This window comes from Balaenoptera ricei, chromosome 12 (genome assembly GCF_028023285.1).
Source record: "Balaenoptera ricei isolate mBalRic1 chromosome 12, mBalRic1.hap2, whole genome shotgun sequence".
NCBI classification, from domain to species: Eukaryota; Metazoa; Chordata; class Mammalia; order Artiodactyla; family Balaenopteridae; genus Balaenoptera; species Balaenoptera ricei.
In genome coordinates this window covers 70,335,386-70,352,154 of record NC_082650.1, presented here as the reverse complement: position 1 = coordinate 70,352,154, position 16,769 = coordinate 70,335,386, and the positions used below count along the sequence as shown (strand labels likewise).

Genomic DNA, 16,769 nt, shown 5'->3' with positions numbered 1-16,769 from the left:
TCAAACCTGGGACACCTGCATTGGCAGTGTGGAGTCTTACCCACTGGACCACCAGGGAAGTTCCTCACCTGACTTGTTCTGAACAAAATTCTATTGAGATCTATAAACATGTCTCATTTCTGCCATTCAATATACTGGTCATTTCTTTTGTCTTCAGTAGATAGAAGCGTGCCTTCTGTGTCTTCATCCTAATCAGTAATATGAATGTAGTCAGGAACTGTTTTTGTCTGTAAGTAAAAGAGACTAACAAATCAATGACTTACATCAGGTGGGAGTTAAGTTCTCTTTCACATAACAACAAAAACAAAAGCATGGAGACAGGCGGTGCAGAGCTAATGGCAATTCCATAATGGTGTCAGTGTCCCAGGAGCTTTCTTTCTGCTCCTTCATCCATAAGGTCTTGCTTCCATCCTCAAAGTCACCTCATGGTAGAAGATGTTCACTGCAGCTCCAGCTATGATGTCTCAGTCAGGAAGAGACGGGGGGAGCAAAAAGCATGCAAGGTAGATCGGCCCCACTTTTTAACTCTCCCCAAAGCATCAGTCACAAAATCTTGTTTTGACAAGAAGGTTGTCACACACTGCTAACTACATGCAAAGGAGACTTGGAAATGTGCTTTTTTTTTTTTTTAAAGCTGGGCACATTGCCACCCCCAACAAAATCAGAATTCTTTTAGGTGGAGAGGAATAAATATTGGATAGATGAAAGATGGAAGAGGCAAGAGGAACACAAACATTTTTTTCCCCAGAAACACTGTGCTGCTCAGTACCAGGGACCTAAGCTGTGGCAACACAAGGATGTGAAGAGGTGAATGAGACACAATTCTCGACCTTGGTCACAGTCAGTAGTTTTAATATCATCATTAAATTAATGTGATTAGGAGCAATCTTCTCTAAGAAGATTGGCTTATCAGGTTTGCTAATCTTCTACAGAAAGGTCTCAAGTTACTGTACTTACTCTCCTTTGAGATCAATGCTTTTTTTTTTTTTTTTCCTCCAATGCTTCAATGCTTTTTAATTGAAGGCACTTGGCTAACCTAGTGAGTCATACTTTTAGTAACAGGGGATTGATGATCATCAATTTAATTAATGACATTTTTATAACAAGAATGTGGAAATTGTACTGCTTAATATTCGTCTCCTCTGCCCCAGTCTTCTGCAGAGTTTTAACAGTGACCTTTCCCTGAGGGCTAGGACTCTGGAGTCCACTTCTTCAACTTCCTGTTGCTCTGCACAGACAAGCAGAGCCTGCCGCAGTTCTCTACCACAGCCATTCTGCCCATCTCCACTCTGACAGGAGACATTAATGTCTGAGAGAAATTTTAAGATAAAAATAAGTTCAAGATAAAAAAGCTAAAACAAGATTTTAAAAACTACATATATCACTTTTGTCTGGACAACATTTTTTCTTTTTTCTTTTAATAGAAAATTAAATCTCCATAGCTGGCGAAGGATCCGATACTTCACCTGTAAGTAGACGGGAATGGTGGCTTATTTGGGTAACATCCAGAACTCATTTCCCATTGCTTTCAGACAGAATTTATGGGTACAGTTATAGAATTTTAAAAGATCATCTTCATCTTCTCAGAATAGGAAGGCTGTTTGTTAAACTCTCTGGCACAGTGAAAACAAGATAGGTCTCTGGAAAATTCTCAGAACTCGCCACAATCACCAATGTCTTTTACAGCTGAAAGAAGATTTGCTTTGTTAGAAAAGACCCAATTTTATATTAAAGAAAGAGCTGCTGGCAGGTCTCTCCCAGAACACCTCCCTTGGGCTTTTGTCATTAAAATTCAATTGAACGCTGACAATTTTTACCTCCACGTGCCCCACCACTGCTTTCCTTCCTCACCAGTTTTTCACAGAGCTGCGAAATGCCCTCTCATTTGTGCTGTGTCATACTAAATATACAAACAAAATAAAATGTAAACTAGGAATACACTGGCATCAGTGTTTAAGGCAAGTGTTACATGCATGTGATGAGATGTGAGCTAGAAAGAGATGGAGCACTTTGGGGTTTTCAATTGCTTTACTTTATTTATTAAAAATTTAAGCACTTCCGGGACTTCCCTGGTGGCACAGTGGTTAAGAATCCGCCTGCCAATGCAGGGGACACAGGTTTGAGCCTTGGTCCGGGAAGATCCCACATGCCGCAGAGCAGCTAAGCCCGTGTGCCACAACTACTGAGCCGGTGCTCTAGAGCCCGTGAGTCACTACTACTGAGCCCGCGTACCACAACTACTGAAGCCCACGCACCTAGAGCCCATGCTCCGCAACAAGAGAAGTCACCACAATGAGAAGCCCACGCACTGCCATGAAGAGTAGCCCACGCTTGCTGCAACTAGAGAAAGCCCACGCGCAGCAACGAAGACCCAATGCAGCCAAAAATAAATAAATAAAAACAAATAAATTAATTAATTAAAAAAAAAAATTTAAGCACTTCCCTGGTGGTCCAGTGGTTAAGACTCCGCGCTTCCACTGCAGGGGGTGCGGGTTCGATCCCTGGCCGGGGAAGAACCCGCATGCCGTGCAACCAAAAAATAAAAAATGCTTAAGGCATCTTTGGGAAATAAAGGTAGAGATATTTTTTTAAAAAATTAAAAACAAAAGTACATGTGAAACAATGAAAAGATTTATAAAAAGTTCATCTCTCCTTCTCTTATTGTAACCAGTGTTGACATCCTTTCCCGTCTTTCCTCCTATTGACACAAACATTCTATACATACACACGTGTAAAAGTTAGGATGCTTGAAGCCTAAGAAGGAAAGGCTAATACAGGAGAAGAGTCATACCTCTTTTTTCTATTATACAGGAAAGAAGTTAATGAAAAACATGATTTTATTAGGACTCTTTCAGTTGCAAGACCCAGAAACCCAATTTAAACCAGTTTAAACAAAAATGGGGAATTTATCTTCGATGTAACTAAACTGCAGAAAGGGTAGGGGTGGAGCCAGTGTCAGGGATAGCAGGATCAAAGAATTCAAACATCCTCAGGTATTTGCCTTTTTTCCCCTCCCGGCTAGTCTTTGCAGTTTGTCTGTCTGAAGAAAGTTGGCTTAGTTTCCTTGGGAAGACTGGAACCATAGCCACTTGCATGCCTAGGCATTCTTCTATCCAAGTACTTGAAAAAAAAATTCCCTCCAGCTCCAATTAGAGGAAACCCCGTGGCCAGGGGCAAAGTCTGTAACCAGAAAGATTCTGAGGAAGAGTGCAAGGGAAACAAAATAATTGCAAGTCAGGAATGGCTTGAGTGAAATTAGAAAGACATCTGTTTAGTGATCTGGGAAGCCTGATGTGGTGAGCAGGTGGTTTAAGGCAGACCTATGGTGATTGTTAACTCTGCTTTTACTAGCTGTGTGTCCCTGAAAAGACTAACTGCCTTTGTGGGTCTCACTTTAGGGGGGTCAAGTGAGGTGATGTAAATACAGGATACAGGTGTGAGATACTCCAACCCGTCTTCACCTCCATGCTCCTTAATGGAAGTGGTAATTTTCTGGAGGTGGGAATTATATCTAAAGATGCACAACACAGTGTCTTGCTTCTATTTATCATTGCTCAATAAATATTTATTGATAAGAGAAAGAATAAAGATGGCAAAATTTAACTGCCAATTTCTCTCAATCAAATGCTTTGGGTCTTCACTGACACCAGGACAGCCTCCAGAATGTTCATATAGGAAACTCAGTTTGTAAATTAATTAAGCTTTAAGAAGAAAAAAATTATTCCCCTTCCTATCTAAACAACTTTATGCATGGCCTTTACCTCCATTACCTTTAAGTCTCCTCTGTACGCAAAGTGGAAAGGCAAGAATGTACATATGCATCCAATCCTTTTAGCTTGAGCAGAGCTTGTTGTCATAACTGAGGGAAGAGGCTGAGGTCCCCAAAGGCGTTTCAGCAGCAAATTCATCCTCAAACTGAAAAATTCCCTGATGTCCGTTCCAGTTCTGTGCACTAAAACCCTATGTTCTAGATTCCATGCCATGATCAGGGCCTCCAAAACCTTAAACCTCTTTAACCACCTATTACTGCAGAAAAAAATATATGTTCCTTGAAGTCCTTCCTGGTTACCTGAATTTGTGAAGGCTAGCTTTTGTGAAAACACAAACATGTTTTCATGTCACAAGGTGAAGTACAATGGATGCAAGTACCTGAGTCCAGCAGTGACGTGTGGTGTAAACTGGAGGAGGGGGACCACAGAGTTCACATCCTCTCTGCTGTCCAGACAGTCTTTAAAACAGATTATGACCGCTGTTGGCAGCATGGTCTGGAGGCTACATAATGACACAAATAACCTTCGTTATGCATGAACTGTAGTGAGACATTTTATGTTAAAGAGGGCAGGCTGTGGAAGACATGACATAATTTGTTTTAGTTAAAATTACATTTTTATGCACTTACTTTTTGTTTAAAAAATCCCAGCAGAGAAGAATGATTTCTGAGCTATCTTTACCAGGCAGGGTTGCAAATCCTATTCTAAAATTGTCAGAACAAGTTTTATTTCACAGAATAATCATGCCCAGTGCAGCCAAGTAACGATATCAATGACAGTCAAGTAACACCGCAAAACCACTTCATTTTTATTCTGGAGAAATGCACATATGTTAGAGTATTAAATCCAAGGAGAATATATCTGTGATTTTTTTTAAAATAGGAAAGTAAAAGAAAGCCATAGTTTTCAAATCAAGTGATAATAAACATATCTTTTTCTTTTTTTTTTTACATTTTTTGAACCAATGTAACAGCATAGTACACATTTTACTATCTATTCTAGAAGGAGATGTACTAGCAAATCGTAGGCAAACTATGACATATTGTATAGTACATTGTGAATTCCTGATTGTAAAAAGGTCCAACATATGGAAATTTACAAAGTATTTCATTGTTCTGTGGTTAAAGATAAGTGTTCGGTAACTATCAGGTAGGCATATTCTTTTTCTGGGTCCTCCCCTTGCTCCCTACCAATGTGCTTCTCTCTGTGGGACCTGCCTTCCCTCGTGACTCTAGAATGACCCTTGCAAATGTCTGCTAGTTCAGGCTTAAGTGGAATTATCTCCCAGTAACATTTGTATTTAAGTTGGAGACCAGTAAATGATGGCTTTCTTCCCTTTCCCCTAGTCCACTTATATCCAGGGACACCTAAACTGCAAAGCATCCTGGGCTTTGTGGAGTTTTCCCCAGGCTGAACCCTCTCACTGAATGTGCTTCTGTGTGCCCCTGGTTAGCTGCTACCCCACCCTCATCATAGTCTTTCTCTACAAAGTTTGAGTAGGGCTGAGTGAGTGGAGCGTTGGCTGCCACTTGGAACGATTGCCAGTGCCTCAATAGTTGCTTGGAGGCCATCTCATTTGAAAGAAGTGTCACTTTTTATATTTTCCAGTTGATAGATCTAAGCACTTAGAAGAATGCTGTTAGTTGGCTTTCTTCAGACTAAGTTGCAATTAACTATTCAAACACAACTCATGTAGGGTTCATGTGGATGAACCCTACCACCAAACAATGAGACCTCTGTCTAGTATATACAACTGAGCACATATTGAAAATTTTAAAAATTCCTCCCAAGTGACATTAAGGCTGACACCCTTTGCTTTCCAAGGAAGCCTATGTCTACTTCAGAGGGATGCGGGTTTGCTTTAAGCCTCTTGTGTGCCACAGAGTACCTTTGTTTCCCCTCCCTGGGCTGTGCTCATGGCTGAGTCTAAATGGTGCTTCTGGAGCAAGGGAGGGGCCCCCATCTCACCATATTTAACATATCTGAGGTTGTGGCACTCACACACTGAGGACTTGAGTTTTTTAGAGTATTTTTGGAGACAGCACTTAATAAAACACTTGAGGACCAAAAAACTCAGTTCAGTGAAATTCAACACAATGCACAGGCATGAGGTAATGACCAAGAAGAGGATGAAAATTGTTTTCTCCGTGGGTTTGGAGACGAAGCAGTCCACAGTGTTGGGACAAGGCTTCAAATCACACTGCATAAAGTAGGGAACACTAAAGCCACCATAGAGCTTGTAAAATAAAACCAGGAAGCCAATTTCAAAACCAGTTTTAACAATGAGGCTGATAAGGTAAGTGTACCACAGGCCCCCATCCATGGTGCCTGGGCTGACATAGAGTTTCTTCCTGTGCCTTTTCTCTCTACCCTCGCGATAGGCTACATGTAGAACCACCAGAAGTGAAGGCGTGGAGACCATGATCAGTTGTAAGGCCCAAAGTCTGACCTGGGAGATGGGGAAGAAGTAGTCAAAACACACATTTTCACAACCAGGCTGTCTAACGTTGCACTCAAACTCTTTCTGCTCATCTTTCCACACATGCTCTGCCGCCACCATGTAGACCAGCAAACGGAAGATGAACATGACAGCCAGCCAGATCCACCCGATCCCAGTGGAGTATTTATTTACTCCACTCAGGAGGTCTCTGAGGAACATCCAACTCATGACTTAGGTTCAAAAGAAGGCAATATTCTGCAAAAGAAAACAGTTTCATCATGATTCATTTACTTCTATTCCATTGATCATTTCTACTGTCTTACTCGTAGATTATGGAATTATGGAAGATAAACTTGGCTTTTTGCATTATTACAACCCTGGATGTTCAGGGCTCTCTAAGAATCCCATAGGATATGCTCGCTTTCATACAAGGAGATGACACGGCTGGTCCACAGGACGTAAATGAGCCCATGCCCAGTTTAATTTGGAATTTGGTTTGTCATCCCACACACACTAGCCCATTCCCAAACAAATCCTTCTACTTCATTGCTTCTCTCTAAGGATGGTTGGGCTCTGTGGCTGATCTAGAAAGAATTAGATATGAATCCCAAGGTGACCTTGGTACCTTGAGATATCCCTCACATGCCAGCTTCTCTTTTTTTTTAATGTTCTTTTTTTATTGAAGTATAGTAGATTTACAATATTGTGTTAGTTTCAGGTGTACAGCAAAATGATTCCGATATATATTTATTTCAGGTTATTTTCCATTATAGGTTATTACAAGATGCTGACTATAGTTCCCTGTGTTCTACAGTAAATCCTTGTTGCTAATCTATTTTATATATGGTTGTGTGTGTGTGTTAATCTCAAACCCCTAATTTATCCCTTCCCACCCTTTTCCTTTTTGGTAACCATAAATTTGTTTTCTATGCCTGTGAGTCTATTTCTGTGTATTAATTTTTGGATTCCACACATTGAAGTTGTAGTCTCTACTCACTTCCTCTAATTTGTCAGTGCCCATCCCTAATCCTTAAAGGTTATTCCCTGTCCCTACCGCCTCCTGTGTCCCATGTCTCATCCCAGCTGCTTGCCTACAATTTGATAGTGAGAAGTGAGCCTCTCCACTATGAACTCCCTCAAACTCATGCTCTCTCATCCCTCCAGATCTACTTACATCGGTGCCCAACTTACCTTCTTTACCCAGTTTGGAGGGAGAGGGTTGGTCTCTTCTCACCTCAAAATGATCATTCCAGCTCTAATCCCATTCTTGATCTACCCATTTCCCCTGCTCTGAATTCTGTATCTTCACCCTCTACTGCCCTCTTCTTCTCAGTGTATAAACGTGCTGAAGTGTTGTCCATTTTTAGTGGGGGATTCTTCATAGCTTCTCTTTCTGGCAACCTCTATCTTTATCCCTTATTTCTACTTCCTCAACTATTATTTACTCATCAACTCACTGAGTCTAGTTTTTCTTCTCAGCATTGCACTTAATTTCAACTACCTCTCAATTACCAAGTGTTCTGGACACTTCGAATCTCCTTTAATTTTCCTGTGGCGTTTGTTACTGTTGCCTGTACTTGTGTTTTTGAAACTCTTTCAGCCTTGATTTCCATACCATTCTCCCCGCTCTTTCTGTTATTCTGATCCTCTTGATTGTACCATCTTAGTTGTCTTTGCCCAGCCCTGAACAGCTCTGTCCTCTGCTCCTTTCTCCCTGCATATGCTCTCCCTGCAAAACCTCATGCATTCCTACAGATTCGACTACTGCTTTCAGGTTCTTGTTTCCCAAATCTTAGGCTCTTCCCCAGACTTCCAGATCTCACTGCCTCCTGGCTATTATCTAAATATCCTACAGGCATCTCAAACTTGATATGTCTGTAGTTCAGTGTATTATCTGCTCTGCCCTTTGATTTCCTTATGTGGTTAAACAGCATCACTAACGCCCAAGCACCCAAGTCAGAAATCTTATATTCATCCTAGATGCCTCTCTCACGACCGTTTTAAAATTGCTCATCAAGTTCTTCTGATTCCTCCTAAATATCTCTCAAATTCACTTCCAAGTCACTGCTGAGCTCTCTCTCACCCATACAGCCCTCCCACTGCTTTCTACATCCGGTCTCAGCATCTCCTCCATTCCCCTCCTAGTACACCCTCAATGCTGCTCAATTCTCTTGCGCCCCTCTCCGTCTCTTTTGCTCTTTACCCTACAAAAGCGGATAGGAAGCTAGGGAGCCTTCTTTTTCATCTCAGCGACATTGTCTTTCTCGCACTCTCGGCTTCCATTTTGTCATATAACTGAACTCCATGGGCTGGGCAGTGATTTTTGTTTGTTGAGCCTACAGTGTGCTCAGCCTTCTCTGTTTAGTGCTCTTTTGAGTTGGTCTGTCACAACCAGCCTGGAAAGTGGGGTTTTTGTTGGTTTGTTTATGGTGGCGGTTGTGTTGTTCTTTCAGATGAGAAAGCAGACTCTGAAAAATAAAGCCACTTCCCAAGGTCACAAAAATAAGAGGCAAAGCAGGGTTCAAATCCAATTTTCGTTACTCTAAAACAGAGTTTCTCAACAGCGGCACCATTGACATTTTGGGCTGGATAATTCTTTGTTCCAGCAGCTGTCCTGTGCATTGTAGGCAGTTTAACAGCATCCCTGGCTTCTCCCAGCTAGATGTCAGTAGCACCACCTCCCACCCTATTTGTGACAACCGGAAATGTCTCCGGACAATTCCAAATGTACACTGGGGAGATGTAGCAAAATCTCTCCAGTTGAAACCATTGCTCTTAACTCTCTAGTGCAATCAGGAGATGTGGACTGGAGCCCCAGGTCTGCCGCTAAGATACTTCATGATTTCTCAGGTGAAAACCTTGCCATTTCAGGCCGTATCTGCTATTACAAAGATGGATTACTTCTTGCCTTCTCTATAGACTCTGCCAAAGGAGCATCATGGAAGTGATGATGTGAGGGGAACCAGGGGGTAAAGAAAATGGGGATATTGTGATAGTAGCATTCTTGCCAGAGCACATCACATGATCTCGTCCAGAGGGAACATTATGTAACAAGCCCACATGCTAGAACCCTGAGGAGGTGCATGAAGGGTAAGAGGTATTTTCAGAGACAACAAAGACACATGTACACAATGCCCTATTCAGCAGGGAATAAATACCTCAATGTCCTTGGTTTTCAGAACACAAACAAAATTGTATTAAATAAAAAGGATTCTCAAATCCACCTGAAAGGTAAACATCTCCATGAATTATTAAAACAAAGCCCCAAAGATTAAAAAGGGGACAAAAGGGTCTTATGTTTCTCTATGACATGTGTCATTGGGCATTTGTCTGTATTACTCAGGAGGATGTTTATGTAATGTTGCAAAATATTTAAAAGTACCCTGTTGGACATTTCAGAGAACGGATAAAGGTAAGAGATTTTCTTTTTTTTCAAAAAGAAAAGTAGTAAGAAAGTGACTGGTGTTTGAATAGGATCAGAAGACTGACGCCATCAAATGTGTCAGGACTATGAATTTCATCTGACTAATGTCCATCCTATTTTGAAGTTCTCTGCTGATGGAAAGGCAATGGCTTTTCTCAGGAGGGAGGGGTGTTCTAATATGAGTTCACTTTTAACAGGAGTGGTTTACCATAGCGGATAAGAGCCTGAACACAGTGTTGGACTCCTTGGGTTCAAGTCCGAGTTCATCTGTGATAATAATAGTACCTACGTCATGGGGCTCAAAACAGAGTCTGACACACAGTAGGTGCTCAGTAAGCATTATCATTATAATTTTTAGTTTTTCCATTAAAAACCTTTTCTTGGTGTCAAAGTGAAGTCTTTCCAATTGCAAGGTAAGTATATATATATATACATATGTATATATATATATATATATTTTTTTTTTTTCTTTCTCTAGCTCTGTTCCTATGAAGGATAATAGTTAGGAATCTCCCAGTAATAGCCCTTTAAGCATTTGAAAGCAGTGAAGTCATCAGCTCAACATTTTTATCTCTTAATAATGTAGATTGTCTCCTTATTTTTAAAAAGAGTCTTTAATTTATCCCTTTTATTAAATTACTAAGGATTACTCCCAATTTTTAAAGAGTTTCCATTTACCATGTCTAATGTACAAATTATCCTATGACTCTCTCCTTTCTCTTAAGAAGCAGCAGTTAACTGCATAGGAATTTAGTTTGGAAAACATAAATATTTTCAGAAAGTAAAATATTCAATATTCCAATATCAGGAATAATTTTGGAAATTGGAAATTTCCCCCAAACATTTGATCTAAATTAATTTTGTCTGTTATGTATTACAGACAAAATAAGTTGAACAGAGTTCTGTGGAATATAAGTGAAGTGTGTATTGGGAAATAATGTGCATGTGTATGTTTCTCTAGGGGGAGTGGATTTAAAGAGGCTGGGGAGAAAGGTTGGAACTTATATTCTGGAGGGCTTTGAACACTTTTTTTTTTAAACATCTTTATTGGAGTATAATTGCTTTACAATGGGGTGTTAGTTTCTACTTTATAACAAAGTGAATCAGCTATACATGTACATATAGCCCCATATCTCCTCCCTCTTGCGTCTCCCTCCCACCCTCCCTATCCCACCCCTCTAAGTGGTCACAAAGCACCAAGCTGATCTCCCTGTGCTATGTGGCTGCTTCCCACTAGCTATCTATTTTACATTTGGTAGTGTATATATGTCCGTGCCACTCTCTCACTTCGTCCCAGCTTACCCTTCTCCCTCCCTGTGTCCTCAAGTCCATTCTCTACACCTGCATCTTTATTCCTATCCTGCCCCTAGGTTCTTCAGAACCACTTTTTTTTTTTTTTTTTTTTTTTAGATTCCATATATATGTGTTAGCATACGGTATTTGTTTTCCTCTTTCTGACTTACTTCACTCTGTATGGCAGACTCTAGGTCCATCCACCTCACTACAAATAACTCAGTTTCGTTTCTTTTTATGGCTGAGTAATATTACATTGTATATATGTGCCTCATCTTCTTTATCCATTCATCTGTCAATGGACACTGAGGTTGCTTCCATGTCCTGGCCATTGTAAATAGAGCTGCAATGAACATTTTGGTACATGACTCTTTTTGAATTATAGTTTTCTCAGGGTATATGCCCAGTAGTGGGATTGCTGGGTCATATGGTAGTTCTATTTTTAGTTATTTAAGGAATCTCCATACTGTTCTCCATAGTGGCTGTATCAATTTACATTCCCACCAACAGTGCAAGAGGGTTCCCTTTTCTCCACACCCTCTCCAGCCTTTATTGTTTGTAGATTTTTTGATGATGGCCATTCTGACTGGTGTGAGGTGATACCTCATTGTAGCCCTGATTTGCATTTCTCTAATGATTAGTGATATTGAACACATTTTAAAGAAGTTTATTCTTTGTTCTGTGAAAAAAAAATGGGAGTGAGAAGAAGTTGCTGGGACAATCAGATTTCCACATGCAAAAGAATGAAGTTGGATCCCTTCCTCACACCATTAAAAAAATTTAACTCAAAATGGATCAATGACAAAAATATAAGAGCAAAACCCATAAAACTCAAAATCCTCCACCAGCTATTCTAAGGTTCTACTAACTGATTAAGAGAAATTAAGAATAGTATCACAGGCCTCCATAAAACATGACGTCCTGGAGTGAGAGCACTGTCAAGCTAAATTAAGTAACTCAGAATTTGGAGACAAATACCTCCTTTGAGTGTGAAATGAGTAAAAAACATCATGGGATGTTATTTATAGAAGAAACCCACCCCAGAGAGATAATAATCTGTCCTGTATTCCTGGGATAACCTGGAAAAATACTAGAAAGTTGGTAGATATGTAGATTTAAGGGTGTAAGATTATGCAAGACTTCGAACATCAAGAAGAGAATTGGAGGGCTTCCCTGGTGGCGCAGTGGTTAAGAATCCACCTGACAATGCAAGGGACATGGGTTCGAGGCCTGGTCCGGGAAGATCCCACATGCCGCAGAGCAACTAAGCCCGTGTGCCACAACTACTGAGCCCACATGTCACAACTACTGAAGCCCGCGGGCCTGGAGCCCGTGCTCCACAACAAAGACAAGGCACCGCAATGAGAAGCCCGCACGCTGCAATGAAGAGTAGCTCCCGCTTGCTGCAACTAGAGAAAGCCCGTGCGCAGCATCGAAGACCTAATGCAGCCAAAAATAAATAAATTAAAAAAAAAAAAAAGGAAGAGAATTGGAAACTTTTTTCCAATCATAGCAACCAGAAGGTACCTGAGTAAAGTGGGTAGTAAATGAAGAAACAGAGAGAAGATAACCAACCATGTGGTCCTGTGAGTGGCATCAAGACATGGCAGCAAAGGTTCACAAAAAAGTAGAGGTCTGGGTGAAAGATAGGTGAACAGAAACGACCTAAAATGACATGGACCTGCTAAGAGTCTACACAGTTCTCTGGGTAGGGAGAACACAGTAATGTGCAGACACCACTCTCTCTTCTGCAACTGAGGATCCTGGGTTTTCAGGGACAACCCCTATTGCAAACATGCTGAGCTATTGTCAGAGCTAGTGAGAACATGTGCAAGTCTTAGGTTTAAAAAAATGAGTCCCAATAACCATCTGGTAGGACAAGGATAACTAATGCATCTGGCTCCTATACATCCTGGATTAAATGTCCATTACAATTATTTGATTCTCATTACTCCAAGTGACCAAGCAACCTTCTGAGGAATTGTTTTCTTGCTGAGATTCCTTAAGCTGTGCAATGAAGTCCTCCTGAGATTAGATGCAAGACTTCCAGTCCCTGGAGAGGTGCTTTACAAATCAGGCTTCCTGGGGCTTGGTTAACGTGGATGAGTCCCTTAGGGATGACTCCACTCGGGGTGAACTAACTATACACCTGAGCTTCTGAGCCTTTGGGCCTGAGCACCAGCCCGCCCGTTCTTCTCTTATTGCAGGATGAGCCTTTGCCATGCCAGCAACTTCTAGCCACACAGGAGGCTTCACTTCTTGTGTGGTTCAGGCATCTGGAAGCAAGTGCCCTCTCTGGGCTCTGAATGGGCACAAACACTGTCCAAGAAACCCTGGCACTGCCAGGAGCCGGGGACCTGCTCTGTCGTTACCAAGGAGTGCTGTTTTGAAACTTGCATTAGAGGGGCACCAGATATCGAATGCCACACACACCACTGGTGACAAGCCCTGAAAAAGCCATCAGCCTCCATACCCAGCTTCTTTCACTTCTCAGTAATAATAATACCTTGGATATTATTATCCCTGGATAGTGCTTGACCGTTTCCAAAACATCTCACAGCCTCTCATCTGACCCCCACCCCATCTTCTGTAGTAGGCAGTGTGTGGTAGGACCCTTAATACAGTGACGAAGAAACCAAAACTCAGGGAAGTGGCTTGTCCACAACGCGCAATAGTCAGTAGAAAATCCAGCAGCAGAAGCCAGGTCCTGCAGGATGGGTCTCCAGCTCCCCCTGGAGCTGATTTCTGTCCAACCTTGCACACAAATCATTTAACCCCCAAAGAAAACAGTTTCCTCTCAAGGACCTCTTTCCATCTCTGAGGCCCATAGAACGTGCTGACACGTGTGAACACTTTAACCCCTTGTTTGATTTTAAGGCATTTTCATTTTTAGAGATGGCCTATTTGGGAAACGCCAAAAGCAGAAAGTTTCTCAACCCAGGACCTGTGGCCCATGAAGGGCTGTTGTTAGATTCTCAAGGGTCTATGAGAAGAGTTTGTGTGTGTGCTTTCGGTCTAGGATCTTCAAACAGGCAAACAAAAGCACCGCTGAATGACCAGCTCATAACAAGGGCTGCCCCAGGATTTCAGCACTCACATTTACGTGTTTGGCAAACTACACAGCCTTCAGGCCAAATCCAGCCCACCACCTGTTTTGTAAATAAAGTTTTTTGGGACACAGCCATGCCCATTCATTTACTATCGTCTTTGGGCGGCTTTTATGCCAAAACAGCAGAGTTGAGTAGTTGCAATAGAGATAAAACTGCTCTCAAAGCCTAAAATATTAACTATCAGGCCTTCTGCAGAAAACATTTACTGACCTCTGATATATATAAATTATGTTTAAAAGCATCTTGGAACCAAGTTGCAGAACTTTAATCACCTAGTCCTGTGAGCAGCAGCACAGAATGGGTTGTGCTCAGGAAAAAGCCACATGAAGCCACAGGGAGGGCCGCGGGAACCAAGGTGCTGGTGGCTGGAACGGGGACCGGTGGTGGAAGAAGCAGCCAGGACCAGCCCGACGCGTCAAGCAGGCCCATCACAAGGGCTCTGCCGTCAGAATCTCATCCTCGCCGTGAGTAGCGATTTCATTTCAGCAAAACGACATCTTTTGTCTGCTAAACTTTAATTAGTTTAAATTTAATTTATTGGTTTCGCAACGTTTGGTTTTTCTTTTGTAAATATAGCCCCATAAAAGCCATAAGTCTAAAGATTAGCCTGTAGATGTAAAATTATTTTACGCCTGATTTTATGTTTTATACATATCAATAACAGTATAGTAAAACTTGAATTGTCAATACTGAGGGTCCACAAGCAGTGCTGAGTAGAACAGTACCCACCCAGGCTGACACGTGTCCACATGCACCACGTGCCTGGGATTTCATTTTCCCGTGTGAATAAAGGTGTTGCCATTTTCAGAGGACCCCCTCTTAGGAACAGTGCAAAGGTTGTCCTCAGGCCACACAGAAAAGGCTACTGAAAGGTCCTGAGCTGTGCCTCTGTGCTCCCATCACCTCACTTAACATCAGTCCACATCCTGTGCTCAGGCCAGGCTTCTGCCCTGGTCACAGGCTCCCAAAGCCCTTGTCACCCACACGTTCCAAACGGGCAACTTTACTTAGCGGCAGCACATCCAGAAAGGGCATCTGTGATGCGGCACAAAACTGAAGAGCAGTATGTCTAGGTTTGTCATAATTAGGATCCCTTCCCTGAGGGAAACTTTTGGGAAAGAGGTAACGACCACCCAATTACAAGAAATGGCATTTTCCCAGTAAATAAACAAATCCTACCATAAGAGAAATAAGCTTAACTTACCTCTTGACACAGATGTGAAGATTAAAAAGAAATCCAGTCCGCTGCTCATTCCATTTAAAAAACCATGAGTTGATTATATCATTTCCCTGAGAGGGAACTGGTGTTTTAAGCTGAGGAAAATGGAGTCCAGTGGTTTCCAAGGTAGCGTAAGCGGAACAGGTGTAACCTGATCATTTGTTTTGGCTCATAACTTCGATGCGCATTCTTATGTCTCTGCTGTTTAAAATATATGTTAAAAGAGAACTGAAACTGAAAAACCAATTCAAAGCCACTGACGTACACACAGTTCATTGAACATGCCTTTTTATAAAACCTTGTCATTATCTAAGCAAAGAAGCTGGGACAATGAGGGAGGGTGTTTCATCTCTTTAAATGATTTCCCAAGATTCTTTATCAAAAGCCATCTAAGGGGGAAAAATAGGCAAAAGAACAATTTAAGTCAATCTATCTTTGATGAGCTTATTTTAACTTCACGTCATGGGTCATAATCTTAGAAATCCAGAAAGTAAAAAGCATAGTAAACATCACTTTTCTAAACCCAGGAAGCATTGATAACAGACATTTTCTATGTATATCACAAACAGAAAGAAAAAGTACTTTATCTTTTTATGGAGCCATTTCTAGGCATGAGTTTAGCTAAAATTAAAGACGTGCAGAAATGAAAATGAAACCCTTTTTCTCTTGGAACAAGAATAACTTAGAAACAGAATTTTACAGTTGGAAATGATATTAGATGTTATGAAATTGAATGCCTTCATTTTAGAGATGAGAAAACAGAACCACTGAGAGCAACCTGTTGCAGGTCCCAGAGCCAGTATATGAAGTGTAGAAAAGAGCTGGGCAGGAAACCCAAGCCCCAGACTTTTGCACTGTCATAGCCACCTCCACAGACCAGGTGGATTTCAGTTCTCCCTTACTGCTCTTAACATTCGTGACCTTTAAAATTATTCCATATATTCATATATTTAATCCAAAATTCAAAGAGGACTGCAGTTTATTTTGCAAAAACATTGATCTACATTATTAATTATCCTACTGGATAATTACTGGATAAACCTCTTCCATACCCAATAAAGCAAATCTTGTTTGATTTGGTTTTGTTTTAACAGAGAGATCCCAGGATCCTAGAATACTGACCCAGTTTCCAAAGAGTTGATATCACGATAAGATCCCAAAGCCTTATCTCTGGAATTGATCATCCCTTTTAGTTTCCATTCCTTTGTTTAGCACTTATCAAACTTCATCTGTGACCTTAAAACGTTACCTGATTGTACTGAGACAACTTCTGCCAGGAATAGTTGGACTGAGGTGGTTTGTTGTTAGGGCAACCTTCAGAGTGGCCTTACTGAATCCCCAAGCACTAATGATTCAGAAGATCCCAGCCTTCCAATAAGGTTAGCACTAACCCAAACAAAGGTAGCATTCGATGACCCAGTATGGCAGAGGTGTAGTTTTCTAGACGAAGGTCCCTGTCCTCAAGGATCATGTAGCATCTTGCACACAAGCTAGGGGAGGGAGAAATTGCTGG

At 41.4% G+C, this 16,769-nt stretch overlaps 1 protein-coding gene across 1 annotated transcript; it reads right to left on the bottom strand.

Moving 5' to 3' along the window:
- Positions 1-4,800: 4,800 nt before the first annotated feature.
- GJB7 (gap junction protein beta 7) lies at positions 4,801-15,330 on the bottom strand. Its single transcript, XM_059942063.1, has 2 exons — positions 15,242-15,330; positions 4,801-6,465 (listed from the first exon to the last, which is right to left on the bottom strand). Exon 2 carries the CDS (start codon positions 6,436-6,438, stop codon positions 5,632-5,634), a length of 807 nt encoding a protein of 268 aa, XP_059798046.1. The 5' UTR covers positions 6,439-6,465; positions 15,242-15,330; the 3' UTR covers positions 4,801-5,631.
- Positions 15,331-16,769: the final 1,439 nt, after the last annotated feature.

Bases quoted from the DNA above. Each gene is read 5' to 3' on its own strand.
- GJB7 (XM_059942063.1), bottom strand. From the start codon at position 6,438: ATGAGTTGGATGTTCCTCAGAGACCTCCTGAGTGGAGTAAATAAATAC.